The 15,066-nt window shown below is 45.3% G+C and overlaps 1 protein-coding gene across 7 annotated transcripts in view; it reads right to left on the reverse strand.

Annotated features, from left to right (window-relative positions):
• FRAS1 (Fraser extracellular matrix complex subunit 1) overlaps positions 1–15,066 on the reverse strand; it is a 163,518-nt gene that overhangs the window by 82,476 nt on the left and 65,976 nt on the right. For all 7 annotated transcript variants that reach the window (XM_054064301.1, XM_054064300.1, XM_054064303.1 and 4 more), the window contains 7 exons: positions 14,317–14,400; positions 13,191–13,292; positions 12,901–13,092; positions 8,697–8,786; positions 7,097–7,244; positions 4,745–4,888; positions 3,912–4,046 (listed from right to left, as the gene is read on the reverse strand). In XM_054064301.1, the coding sequence (XP_053920276.1) occupies positions 3,912–4,046; positions 4,745–4,888; positions 7,097–7,244; positions 8,697–8,786; positions 12,901–13,092; positions 13,191–13,292; positions 14,317–14,400 (895 nt within the window). The remainder of the gene's footprint in view (positions 1–3,911; positions 4,047–4,744; positions 4,889–7,096; positions 7,245–8,696; positions 8,787–12,900; positions 13,093–13,190; positions 13,293–14,316; positions 14,401–15,066) is intronic.

A 15,066-nucleotide genomic window follows, 5' to 3' on the forward strand; every position in this document is an offset into this window, starting at 1 on the left:
TCAGTTCGGGTTTGCAGGGGCTGTTCTGCACTGCCTCCTCCCTTCAGCACTGAAGTGGGACACGCATTAAGACCTGCAGCCTAATCAGACACTGCTGCCAAAGGAAGGATATTGAAGGGATGGCATGCAGGAGTCGCGCAGACATGACACAAGCTGAGGCTTTGAAGAGAGAGAGGTCCTGCAAAGCAATGTTTCTTTTTTAACGACAGATCAGATATCAGAGAATCAATCCAAGATCCACTCACCAAACCGTCTCCTCTCAGCAGCCCCACCTTGAGCACTGGGTGCAGTTTCGGGCACCGCAGTATAAAAAGGATATGAAGCTACTAGAGAGTGTCCAGAGGAGGCCACAAAGTTGGTGAAGGGTTTGGAAGGGAAGCTGTACAAGGAGCAGCTGAAGTCACTTGGTCTGTTCAGCCTGGAGGAGACTGAGGGGAGACCTCATCACAGTTTATTGGTTCCTCACAAGGGGAGGGGAAGGAAGAGCAGGAGCTGAGCTCTGCTCTCTGGCAACCATGGATAAGACCCGAGGGAAAGGCAGGAAGATGTGCCAGGGGAGGGGTAGGTTGAATATTAGAAGGTTCTTCCCCCAGATGGTGGTGGAGCACTGGAACAGCTCCCTGGGGAAGCAGGCATGGCGCCAAGGCTGACAATATTCCAGAAGCATTTGGACAACACCTTCAGACACATGGAATGAATGTTGGGGTTGTACTGTGCAGGGACAGGAGTTGGACTCCATGATCCTTGTGGGTCCCTTCCAACTCAGGACATTCCATGATTCTACAGTATTCCCAGGCTAGAGGACAACAGGAGAGCTAAGGCTAACAACATCCCAGCAAGAACACAGTGAGAAGTCACTGCACGGCATTGGAAAAGCACAGATGGGGTCCAACCACTCTGTGCCGCATGGCATCACTACCCCCTCACCATGAGCTGGGCAAGCTCAGCTCAGTCACATTCACTCATTTATCTTCGAGGTAAGCCTCCACAGCCAGGATACGGAGAAAAACAAGAGGTCGTGACTAAAAATCCAAACACTGCTACAGAGTGAGTTGGGTCTGTTTCTGTCAAGTTACACATTTCAACATTCACATTTTGGGAGATCAAAGCAGAAACACTCAAGTTCTGCCTTGCCCTTTGAATAATCTTCAAAACATAAATAATTAAGTTAGAAAAATGCAGTGAGAGCACTGAACACTGCAAGTCCTCTGAGCCCTTCTGTTCTACCAGGCAGGCATCTATCATTTTGCTTCCCTTCGCTTCGCCTTTGGTGGGAGTTCCTTAACTGTTTCCACAGCCTGTTTCCAACAAGGAGGACTTTATCTACCACTCTGCCCTAAGGCTGATACAAACTGATAAATACACTGCTACAAAACTGAACCTGTCACCTTCTTTTCTCCAATTTACTCTCTCTTACTGATTTTAATGCTTTACAAAAGCAGATGGAGAGAAAGGGGCAGGAAATAACTCTAGCGTAACACAAAAACGGGGAAGAGATCAAACAACTTCACTCCAAAATTCAAAATAGATTCAACTAGCCCAGATGTTATACAACATGAAGAAAAGGACAGATCAATTCATTGGGATTTGTTACAACACAGACAACACTGTCTCAACAACAAGACGGGATAAGAAACCTATTCTTTTAAGTCTTTCATCTCCACAGTGGATTCCTCAAGAGGGAGTTTACTGGAACTACAGCAATTAACACAGTCTAGTTCCTCCGCTTTGTGATTTGGGAACGTGCTTATTGCAGACATTAAAACCATTAGGAGATAAATATTTCTAAGCAGTCAAAGGCTCACCTGGAAAATCAGATTACAGATTTGTGAAAATGAAGAGCATACAAAGAAAGATTGAATGGCAATGAATTATGGACCCTACCTGAAATTTAAGACTTTCTCTACTGGTTTGACTTTATGCAGAAAATGCAGCCAAGCAGAACTAAAGCAAATTGGTTTAATTCCCTTGAGGAAACAAGAACAAATTTTCCCAGCAACTTTCAGCTACAAGCATGCGTGACTGCAGATTTGGATTGAATGTACAATCAGTAATCTACAAACCAGTAATAAAATGAAACATTAGCCTTTCCCTACCGCTTCGACAGTATACGGGAACTGCCAATTCAAACACCAGGAGCAGGTGGAAGGGAAATTGTGAAATAAAACCAAATGAAGTAGAACATTATTTGATTCTTAAGTCTATAAATTCTTTTGGACTGGGTCTCTCTTGTCTTTTCAGGAGGGAGGTGGTTCTGCCCCTTTACTCTGCTCTCTTGAGAGCTGACCTGAAGCCTTGTGTTCAGTTCTGGAGCCCTCAGCGCAGGAAGGACAGGGATCTGTTGGAACAACACCAGAGGAGGCCACGGAGATAAACCGAGGGCCGGAGTACCTCCATATGAGGACAGGCTGAGAGAGTTGGGGTTGTTCAGCCTGGAGAAGAGAAGGCTCCAAGGAGACCTTAGAGCAGCTTCCAGTACGGAAAGGAGCTCCAGGAAAGCTGGGGAGGGGCTCTTGATCAGGGAGGGCAGGGATAGGATGAGGGGGAACGGTTTGAAGCTGAAAAGAGGGGAGATTGAGATCTTAGGCAGAAATGTTTTGCCGTGAGGGCAGGGAGGCCCTGGCCCAGGTTACCCAGAGCAGCTGTGGCTGCCCCATCCCTGGAGGGGTTCAAGGCCAGGTTGGATGGGGCTTGGAGCCCCTGAGCCAGTGGGAGGGGTCTCTGCCCATGGCAGGGGGTGGCACTGGATGAACCGCAAAAGGGCAGAGGGTTTTCAGACTTTCAAACCCTGACACAAACAATCACCTCTTCAAGGCAAATCCCTTTGGAAAATAAAGCTGGACTTAGAATCTAAAGCGCTTTCCCCTGAAATGTGCCCAAAACCCTTACCCTGCATTTAATTTTAAGGGGAGGCCTAGTTCCAAAGAAATTAATGTGATGGCACAAGTACTAAGCAAGTGCTCCTTCACTGCTTTTCAGCCTCAGAAACAATTAGAAGGCTTCTAAAAAGGTCATCATCAAGAGGAAAAAAGTGTTAAATTTAGAGAAAACAATTAAACTGTCACAATGAGAAAGCAGCTGCCTTACAGTATGGGAAATGTACAACTACTTCAAAGGAGCAGGGAGCTCATAAAAGTCTTATCAGAGTTGCATCAAAGAGAAAACTGTAGCTTCCCAATCTTAGTCTCAGTCTTTTCCATTGCTAAGATACAGGGTTTAGAGACATATCAGTGTTTTATGGAATTATTAATTTTCTTTGTATGTGTTCTTCCTGGAAACAATCAATTGTTCTTCCAATCAGCTTTCTGCAAGAGGACACCATATGAAATGAACAGCAAACAGAGCAAAAGACTCTTCCAAAAAGTACCTTCTGTGAGCTTCTCTGAGTCCTACCAGTCCCAAATCACTCCAAGCAATGTTCTATGCACCCCAAAGTCCCAAGACCTGAAAGGTCTGGCATCAGCAGCTGCAGTTAAGTCTGCACTGAGCTCAAAGCAGAACCCCGCAGATCAGACTGCCAGGCATGGCTCGCCGTGCTACATTCTTAGCAAAATTAGTGCACACATCCCGCTTTGCATCCTCAACACCACAAAACCCACAGTCACATTTCCAAAAGGGAATTCTGAATTGAAAGAGGCCACTGGTGAAAAACCACAGCCTTCAAAAGCAGAGTTTTAGACCAACAGCACAGACCCACTGAGGAATTCTAATGGCTATTTCTCCAACCAGTAATCAGTTTTAGACTGCATGACTCTGTTCCCCTGCTCACTCCCTGCTTTACTCGGGGGTGAACATTAACGCGTATGTCAACAGCAGATCCCTCAACAGAGAGCATATCTAACAGCTCAGGTACAGCCTTTGATGCTGGCTTGATGTTACAAAGTATTGCAGTCTTTTTTGCTTTGAGTTACCTGTGCACAGAAGCTGATCCTGAAAATATCCCTTCCCACACGAAGTCACACACTGCCCGTTCTTCATTAACAGGGATGCCTGGCATGAGGAGCATTCAAATCCATCGGTACAGGCTGAGCATGTTTCATTGCAGGCTTTCAAGAGAAATTGAGGAGAAGACGCATTAATCTCAAATGTCTTGATGCAGCAAGATTCCCCTGCTCTGATAAATGGAGATGATTATGCCCTACCCTGGCAAGAGTTGAAGAGTTAATATTTTTCAGGGGCTTTCACCTGAAATCACCTGAAGTCTTAAGCCTGTGGTTACTACTTGACCTGTGCTCGGATGCTTTTCCAAACAAAGCCTAGCAATCTGTATATAATCACAGATTCATAGAATCATGGAATGGTTTGGGTTGAAGGGACCTTAAAGCCCAGCCAGCTCTACCTTCTGCCACGGACAGGGACACCTCCCACTGGATCAGGGTCCTCAAAGCCCCATCCAATCTGGCCTTGAACACCTTCAGGGATGAGGCAGCTACGGCTGCTCTGGGCAACCTGGGCCAGGGGCCCCCCCCACTCTCATAGGAAATCATTTCCTCCTACGATCTCCCCTATATCTTCCCTCTTTCAGCTTCAAATCATTCTCCTTCATCGTGTCCCTGCCCTCCCTGATCAAGAGCCCCTCCCCAGCTTTCCTGGAGTTTCTTTCAGTACTGGAAGCTGCTCTAAGGTCTCCTTGGAGCCTTCCCTTCTCCAGGCTGAAAAAACCCAACTCTCTCAGCCTGCCCAAAGCACAGCTAGACACAGAGAAAACAGACATCTGACAAGTATAACCCCTTGCACAAGTTACCAAGGCAAGTTCCCCCATCCCGGTAGTAGCCCGATTCACATGTCTCCACACAGCGCCCATTCTGTAGTTGCTTCCTCACATCACGGCAGGCATCACAATGATCGAAGGTTTGAGAGCAGGTCAAACAGTCTGGGTGGCACTCAACTGGCATAAAGAAAAGACACAAAGGCAAAAGCCACCAGCAGCGCTTACAATCAATAAAGCACAAAACAATGCACGCTCCAAAATCAAAGTGAATTTTAAGTCTAGATTCCGTTTGGTAGTTCACGGTGCATTAGTTTTGGGGTGGTTTTCTTCCAAAATGGCATGAAAGGGGCCAAGTATTTTATTGCTGTGTTGTAGTATTGCTAAGTCTCAAGAAGATTTTTGAAGCTATTGATAAAAAAGGATTTTCATTGTCCACATTGTTTCTCAGCAGTACAAATTATAAGTCATCAGGAATTAATGGCCCAAAACAACCTGAAATTGAGCTTTCTTCAGCCAAACTCAGCAATATGTCAAGACTATGCCCATGCACCGAGTCCAGGTGGCAGAACTGACCCCTTCAGGGAAAAGCTTTATGTCAACAGCGCCATAGCACTTGTCAATTGGGAGGGCTGTTGTGTCTGCAGAGGCCAAGAGAAGGAGTATGTTTTATTTACTACTGAGCTACTGCTGCTTTTTGGAAGATAAGTTGTCTGTCCCTTCCTGATAAGTCCGCAAAAAGCTGAAAACTCCCTGCATTTACACGAAATAACTCACAAGTTTCCAGGGAGCTGTACCTAAGGGAAAAAACAGGAATTGGGAGCTACAGACCACAAACAGCTGATGGAAACAATGAATCCAAAGCGACAAGGAGCAGGAATGAAGCAGAGGCTCCGTCTCTATCAGTTTCTTTCCAATAACTTTCCAGAAGAACACAGAGTCCCCTTCTTCCAGTCTGGGAATGAATTGACTGCTCAGAGAGGTAAAGAACGGACAATTCTTCTCTAGGTGCAAAAGAACTCCCTCTGCTCCAACCCAAGTGCTCTCAGGGGGAGGGTGTATTTGCTGGTTTTCATAGAGCTACTGCTATGCTTAGGGCCAGCTGCTCCACTCTGGTTGCGAACGGATGGGTTCCCTCTGCCTGCTTCCCCCCAACATCTGTCAGAAGCAGCAATACTGGCTTTAATGAAGGAGACACGTTAGGGACTGGTGCTCTGGGCTCAAAGGTTAAACTGCTGCAGGCTGGATTTTCCCTTTGATTCTCATCTCTTCCAATGCAAACCAGAAAAAGACAGAGGAAAACCAGCAGGCTTTGGTAAAGGAAACCTCCGTTTGCCTTTTAGGACACAAAAATGTGAGTGTGGCTCTGTAAGTTCAATACTCTGACTTCAAACTGCTACCATGAAGAGGCCAGATTTGCAATGGTAACCACAACACATGGTACCTCTCGATAAGAATGAGAATAGGTGGGTGCTGAGAGCACTTTAGAATATGTACTCTCCTTAGAAGACTATGCAGATGCTGTTCCCTTTCAAATAGCCAGGACAATTTTATCTGAACTGTTCAAACCCCATTTTGCTCACTTTTCAACGAGTAGCGCTTTGCATTTTTATTAGCACGCAGTAAATAACCAGCTTTAAAACATTATTATGGCAAACATTCCACAGCACTCCCATAAATGACAGCATAATTAAACTGTGAAGTTATTTTCTTTTCACCGAGATAAAACATTAACTGGAGCACTCTGATAAAACCAAAGTTATGTGAATGCAACAAGAAGAGATACCAATATGAAAAATTAGCCAAGCCCAGGTAAAGCCCACCAACTACGGAATGTAAATCAAAGAGAATGACAACACCCTGGAGAAAAATGAATTTATATGCAAAATGAACATATAAGCTAAGGCTATCTTAATCTTTCCAATTACTAACTCAGCCCCAGGTGAGCTTGTGGCAGCACAGCGTAAGCAGGTTCGTTCTTCTTTCCACTCCCAAAAAATAACCAGGAGCCCATAAACTCCAAACCCCTTAAGATTCACAAACGAGCAGTCCCCTGCCTAAAAAGAGACAAGACAAAACAACTTCAAAACATTCACTCCAAGGTGAAACTCTTTTGCCAAAGGAAAGCTAGGATTTAAACTAAGGGAAGTTGGTGGGATCTTTTGGATGGAGCCCTAAACCTCTCTAGAAACCCTAGTTAAATTATATGGAAAGCAGTTAATTAGCAATTGTTAACTGAAGATGAAATTCAACAACGGTGTCAGTCCAGCGCTGGCGAAGTGAGGGCCACTGGGATGCCAGACAACCCCTGTGCCAGAAGCATACGCACCACACATCCTCCCACCCAACACGAGTGAGGGTAAGAACCGACGTCCCCTGGGTCTGTACCTGGCTCGCAGCGCGGGCAGCAGTCACCCTTCGCCTCAACGGCCAGGCTGCCCAGTGGGCAGGGTGGGCAGGAGCGCTGGAAGCACGTCACCTCCGCATCCTGGCATTCGCATTCTCCACATGGCCCTTCTTTCCATTTCTCTCCATTCTGGACAAGACGACACGGAACAGGCAGCGTCAGTAGCAAAAGACAGCCTTTGCACTCATGGAGTGGTTCTGCCACGCATGGAAATCCCTGGGTAAATGGCCGGGCTACGTCCATGCTAGCAGTAAATGAAACATTTCTGGAGCTGATTCAGCCGACACGGACCTCACACCTCTGCTCCATTAACTCTTTGCCCTCGTTCCCTTTCCAGAATAAGGCAGCCTACAAAGTGCCTGCTGGGAAGAAGCCTGGCCTGGGAACGCCTGAACACACTCCCTATTGGCACTCCCTCCAAAGCAGGGCAGTTTCCCATCAGCAGTCAGTCCTTTTTTCTTCTCCATCAACCTTCCGTCTTCTCTGACATTTTCAGTGCATTTTCTAATTTCTCCAAATTCTGCTGCCTCACTTCTCCACTTCTCTTTCACAGCTCGCTAACAAGCACTTGAATCGCAGAATCATGCAAGCATGGAATGGTTTGGGTCGGAAAGGACCCAAAGCCCATCTAGTTCCAACCCACCTCCCACTGGATCAGGGTGCTCAAAGCCCCACCGAGCCTGGCCTTGGTCACCTCCAGGGACAGGGCAGTCACAACTTGGAGGTGTTCAGGACAGATTGGATGAATCCACTCAATATCTGAACAAATACCTGCAATCTGTCCTCTACCTGAATCTGTGTCTTTGCTAATCACCTTTCTGTCACGCTTTAAATCTCTTCCTAACCCTGACAGCACTTTACCTCCTCTCTTCTTGTTTTCTATTCCTCTCTTAAAAGGGATAAAGCACAAACCGGAATAAACCTGACACCTTCATATGTTTTACCTCACTTGGGTCAAAGAAAGAGATTTCAGGAGGAGAAGTATTAGCATTAAAAAAAAAAGAACAGCATTAAACTCCCCACTTCTCACATCTTTTGGCAAAGAGCAGCGATTAGCTCCAGTCCTCATCTGTCAGAGCAATGAAAAGTCCATTGCTGGTATATTTAAAGTGAGATTCTTAACATTTCTTTTCTATCTAACTTCAGAAGGAAAGTTCCTTGAACATATTAATAAAATAATGGACTCCTGTTGCCACTAAAATTATAAGCAGTAGGAAACATAGGCAGAAAGCTTACACACTGCCCCATTTTTGTAACCTCTGCTTTACAGGATTAAAGTCAGGCATCTTTAACTCCCTGAGATGTGGAGGAGACCTGTGAGCGTGTATATGAAATATTAAAGGGAAATGATTGACTATACTGCACAGAGGAGCACAAGGCAAACTTAACGCCTGCAGTAGAGGCACACACTATAAACGTTCTGTAAATTGGAAAAGCAATCTGTACACAATAGTAATGAATTACTTTTCTGCTACGCTTACAAATAATAATCTGCTCAGAACTCAAAAAGGAGAGCCAATTCCTCCAAACCTTTCTGAGCAGAACTCACTATTACATGCCCCGAAGTCCTAGGATACTCACAGCTTTGGTACGTTCATTGTAAACACAGTCACTGTGACTCGAAATGCATTCAGGACAGCACTTCCCTTCGAAGTGAACTAATTCTTCACCCTGTGAAAAGAAAGGTTGCGGCAATTCAAATGTAATCAGCTCCACCAAAAATACTGTGGAATGCAGAGGCAGAACAGTTCTTGCCCTGGAATGCAATCTTCAATATCTAATTTCATCTTATCTTTTCTCTATCACACTTCATCTCTGTAGCTGCAGCCTGAAAAACGTGCCCAGTGGATATGGCAGCTGCAGAAAAAACTTCGGAAAAGGCCAGGGAAATCACCGAGGGGATCATTGCTTCATCCCTAAGTCCGGCAGAGGAAGAATCTCTCAGTATAATCCAATGCAAGTTGAGGGAACAGAAATATTTTTACTGTGAATCCCTAGGATTTTACAGTACCGGTGTCAAGACTTCACTGCATAGAAGCTTACCTTCATTTTTAATGTGCTACTTTTTTCCCCAAGAGAATTTCAAAGCACATGCTCTATTTATCCCTGATGGAAAAAGCCTGTTCTTTGTTACAACTCCGCAGAGTCCACTTAAATAACTTGGGTTTGAAGATAAGAATTTAGCAGCAGGAGAAGGGACTAAAGTACTCTAATTGGTCACAACTTTTTGTGCCCAAGTGGAAGCTGAATATTTAGAAAAAAGGGAGACTCTGTCCTAGGGAACCAGGATACAGCTCAAAAGAAACATCTTCAACTTCCTGACCTGAGTAGTTTTTTTGGACCAGATTCTCACACACTGTAAGTATAGGCAAGGTGACAGTAGTCATAAAACATATGCGTATATATATAATACAAAACCACTACAACAAAAAAGGTACAAATGAGTGACTAAATGAGATTTGGTGGTGATGTGCACTGAGTACTCGTTTAATCCACGGCCATAAAATGTCAGTCTCCATGGCTGACATCTTCCTAACTTTGCAATCAGGCTGATTACTTACCCGCGACAAACAGAGAAGTCATGATCATTCCCTAAATGTTTGTGGTGGGCTCTGATTCCCAGTGAAATCCCACAGCTTACACTGGTTTCCATTTTAGCACAGTGCCACTTTTCTCTGACTGCTCAGAAAAGCAAGCTGAGCACTAAGTTTAATAGCTTTGCTGATTTACACCAACTGGGCACTTGTTCCAGCAGTCGCTCCAGGATATTTCTCACCGAGCCGCATTGGCACGCTCACACATTTGTGTTTGGGAATTACTTCACGCATGGACAGAGCAGTAACGGCACCCAGGCACTGTTAATCTCACCCAGGTAGAACAACTAAGCCAGGCTGCACTGGCAACTCTCATGCACTTCTGAGAACAGCAAGAGAGAAGAGATTGCAAAGTTCTCAGTCACTGAGGACCACACACAGCCTGAATCTCTCTCTGTTGGTTCTATACATTTTCACTGCTTAAATCATTACTTCGAAATGCCGTTGGCGGTGGTGGGATCTCATGTCACTGCTATGTACTGTAAACTCTCTCATCCTTGCCTGCATCCCCCCCACACACACATAAACACATGCCTGAGAGCAACCAGGTATGGAACACGGCTCACCTAGCCAAAAAAAATGCAGCTACGCTGCTCTGTCAAGACTCAGAAAAGGGAGAGGCTCTGTGAGATAACCAGGCCACTTGTGGCTTTGCTGAAGAAAGATTATTCATCACATTTCAGGCTGAGAACGCTGAAAGGTAGCGATGGGCTGGGAGGCAGAAAAGGGAAAAAATAGTTTCACGCAATCTCTCCCAAACACACAGACATCTACGTCCATGTGCCCCGTCCATAACTCTCCATCCCCTTGCTCTGTTTCTTCTAAACATTGGAAAGACTTCTGCAGGTTACTGGCTGTATAGTAACCACACGGCGCCTGCCAGCTCTGTTTTACTGATCCCATAGTTCCTAGCAGAAATATTCCATCACTGGCCCACTCGGGTAGGCTGTGGTGATGTCCCATGTGAGCACCTGTGACCCATCCTCCTCCTCCTGAAAATCATCACAAGCCTGCTTACTTAGCTGGGGTGCTGACAAGTGCTTCAGCAGAATTATTTGATGCCCTGACAGTTTGAGTGGTTTTGGTCGAGAGCATCCACTTCAACATCCATAGCTATCCTGGCCAGCCAGTAACTCAGCTTCCTAGCTCATCAGGAACCGGCTGAAAATGGCTTTTTGAAGATTAGGTCAGAGTGATCACAGACACTTTCACGTGGCAGTTGCTGAACAGGTTGGCTTGAAATGGTTAAAAGCTAAACCTCTCTCCTATCCTCACGTAAAGCTGCTATACTATGTCAAGCTGTCTAGGATTTGCAGTTCATATCTGTGGCCTCATTACACTCTAAAACAGATGATGTGACCAGAAAATGAATAGTGCCTTAATGAAGAGATGAATCCAAACACTCCCAGCTTGACATCAGCTCTGATTTATCGATGCAGGTGCCTAAAAACCAGACCTGCATCCCATATAGGAAAAAGGAAAAGAAAATATTTTATTTGCTTTTCCATTAAATATTTTATTGCCATTAACTAAGGCACACCTTGTACTCCTGAGGTAAATTCTGACCGAACATGCTTGAGGAATAATAGATCCTTGGGCAACTATTTGTTATCAAGGGGGATCACAACTTGTCTATAACAAAGGACGCTGCCTTCCTCCTTCTGTTCTCCTAGCAATCACGTTTCATCCAATTCAAAACTGCAGCGGTTCACAGTCTGACAAATAATATCATTTCTCTACATTTTCAGGGTTGTGGCTACCTCTGAGAGCCTGAGTTTGAAAAATTGCTGCACTAGTTATAATGCTGTGCTCTTTTGAACCCCCCTGTTTGGAATCCGACTCCAGCTATCGTTCTGTAAAATATCCCTGGCTTTACTGAATAATAGATTCTCTGTCGTTATCCAAGATATGAGCATGAATATTAAGTAATTCTCCCTACTGAGCCATGACAGCATGCCATCATCATTAGTGAAAACGATCCAATTTACAGCCATAAGCATGCAGGAAGCCGACTGAAACAGATGCGAGTGCACAAGATTTTATAGCTACTATGACTTTCCACCCAGCAAAGCCTCTCCGTGCAGTTTAAGGTCAGATGATATCAGCAGTACGACACCAGTGACAAGAGTCCAGGTCCCACACTCTGCACTGTTTAAAAGGCACAATCTCAGATGAACAAGCACACGTTTTTATTCCTAGACACATCCTCTCTGCGTGATCAGCATTTGGGACCCCAGGTGTGGGTTACTGCTTTTTTGAACGCTCATTAAAACAACCTAATCCAGTGAATCCATTATGCCCAGATTTTGGCTGGACTTCAGGATGCTGCTACTCAAGATTTTGTGTGTAGCATGGCCAGAAAAGCATTGCCCTTGAGAGAGAATGCTCAGAAGGCCATACTTCCTTCCCTTCCCTTCACTGCCACCGTGAGTAGGTGGTGTAAGGCAGGTATTAGCCCACTGGTTAAAAAAGATGTGGTAACAAACCACAGAAATCTTAACCCACTGCAAAAGGCAATTCCAAACATTTGAGTGTGTGCGTCTGTGTGCAAAGCATTCAACCCTATCTAATGAATTTTGCACTTCCACTGCAGAGCAATATAACATAACCTGGGGAGGATCTAGTTTTGGAGTAAAGAGCACTGGTAATAAGATACCTTCTAAAATACCTCTGTATTTATACCACTTCTATGCCAAGAATGGCATGGAAAAAAGTGGAGGGAAGTGGAACACCAACTTCCATATCCAACTACGTTGGTGGAACCCATTGTAGCTCACAGAATGAAGATAAAACTAACATTTCTTAAGCTTTTAACTTTCTCTGACCTGTAAAACTCTCCCCACATTCAGCTCCTGCTAAACCCAGCAGTCACTGAACCCTCTGAGTTCCTGACTCTCCATTACAGCAGGCAGACAACAGCGTGGGAGGGAATCCAAGGTAAACTAATCTCTAATTCACACAAACTTGCTTCACAGAGGCAAGCCCACTGAGCAGCCAACCTTGCACGGAAAATGCAAAGTTCACCCTCTTTTCCTGCGAAGCGTTTTTAAGGTAATTGCACAAAATAAGCCCCGAGAGAAAGGAAGGTTCTTGGAGTGTCTCAAGACATCAGTGGAGTGAAAAGAAAAAGGGGAGGGGAATAAATCACAAGACTTGATAGACACATTTTGAAAGAAGAAAACCTTTCTTACCTTGGCACACTCCACTTTGGCACACTCTGCTTCCCGGCAAGAGACTTGCCCTTCCCCACACATGCAGAAGTCACAGCGAGTGCTGTTCCACATCTCACCATGGTACCTGATGGTGTCATTATACAAGCAGCTTTCCTTGGAGGACACACACTCTTCACAGCACTTCCCAGAACGCCGCACTTTATTCTGCCCCTACAAAACATCAGGGACCATTGAGCAGGACTGTCTGAACCCTTCGGCACGGGCAGCGATAGGTGCAGAAGGGTGTGAGATGAATGATTTTTCACTACCTTGTCACATGTAAGAGAGCCACAGGTCTCTCTCAGACACATCACTTCCCCTCCATGACATGCACACGCAGTGCAGGCATCTTTTTCCCACTGTTCACCATGCTGTTCAAAAAGAAAACATATACACTTGTTAAACACCCTTCACAGACACCCAAATTCTTTCCAGCATATGTCTGTTGAATATGATGGCTCCTTCTGCATGTCTGCATCCAATAACAAATGCTTAGAATCATACAATGGTTTGGGTTGGAAGGGACTTCAAAGCCCATCCAGTCTCACCCCCTGCCATGGGCAGGGACACCTCCCACTGGATCAGGGGCTCCAAGTCCCATCCAACCTTGCCTGGAACACCTCCAGAGACGGGGCAGCCACGGCTGCTCTGGGCAACCTGGGCCAGGGCCTCCTCACCCTCACAGCAAAACATTTCTTCCCAAGATCTCATCTCAATCTCCTCTCTTTTAGCTTAAAACCACTCCTGCCAATACTATCCCTGCCCTCCCTGATCAAGAGCCCCTCCCCAGCTTTCCTGGAGCCCCTTTCAGCACCGGAGGCTGCTCTAAGGTCTCCCCACAGCCTTCTCTTCTCCAGGCTGAACAACCCCAACTCTCCCAGCCTGCCCTCATATGGGAGGTGCTCCAGCCCTCTCATCATCTCCATGGCCTCCTCTGGACTGTCTTCGTATGATCAATAAACAAGTAGAGATATGAGATCTAGATGCCTGTGGTGTATATCTCTCATAAATTGCATGCTGGGGACATGGGTGAGGCCTTGAACTACTACCATTAGCAAAAAACATTCATTAACAGAAAATCACTTATAGATACATTCATTAGACAATGCAATAAATTAATTGGAGATTAAATACTTTGACCTTCATCGGAGCTTTCTGCTTTCCTCCCTCAAAGAAGTGTGAAATGAAAGTGCCTAATCTGCTTCACTCTGCAAACCTCCGTTCTGCTTGCCAGCAAGTTCTTATCTGGTCCTAATTTCTTTCAACTCTTCTGGCTTTCCAGGAAGAAAAAAATCAATGGTTGTACTAAGCTGTCAGTGCTGGCACACAGTCAGCTGTCAGAGAGAAGGGAAAGAAAGATGTGCCAGAAGTTGTGAACAGCCGCCTTTTGGTTACCTGGTAGACTCTTCCCGACACTGAGCAGGGCTTCGGTACGCATTCTGGGCAGCATTTTCCAGGAGACATAGCCATAACCTCATCCTATATAGAAAGCAGGAGAGACAAGTGAAGTAAGAGCAGGAAGAGTTAACGCGGGGCTCAGCATCACGGCCTGGAACTCCAGGCACTCGGTATCTGTGTGATAACACAGAGCTGCTCAATGCTTGATTCTGGCTCCGGTATCTAGGGGCAGTTTGCACAGAGTAAGATCAGTGTGCAAGGCTAGAAAGGAAGATGTTTCCTTCAACTTGTTTTCTGGGCTTCTTCGCATGGCAATTTATGTCCAAAAACATAGACGGGTACATAGATGCAGATAAACACACATACACATAACGCAAAAAGTACAGACACGTATACTTGAGTATACAGACATACAGAGAAAAAAAGCATACATAAAGCTACGTAGAGAAGCACGAAAAGGAGGAAAGCAGAGATTTTCTTCCTGCCACATTTTGAGGCTTTGAATGTGTGATCCACATTTCCCATCCTCCCAGGCATTTGCACTGTTTCAGTTAAATCCATGCAGCATAACTGTCTGTACTGGTGTTAAATTACGCTTAAAACTGGATTATCCGAATTTAAACGTTTCATGACTGATCTAAACCACATTGGAATAAGTTGGCACTTCACATCAATGTCACAGCTCCTGCATGCCTCGACTCCATCCACCTAAAACGTGTCCTAACTCCCTGCTACACCCATGTACAA

The sequence above is a fragment of the Cuculus canorus genome, chromosome 4 (genome assembly GCF_017976375.1).
Source record: "Cuculus canorus isolate bCucCan1 chromosome 4, bCucCan1.pri, whole genome shotgun sequence".
In the NCBI taxonomy this organism is placed as follows: domain Eukaryota; kingdom Metazoa; phylum Chordata; class Aves; order Cuculiformes; family Cuculidae; genus Cuculus; species Cuculus canorus.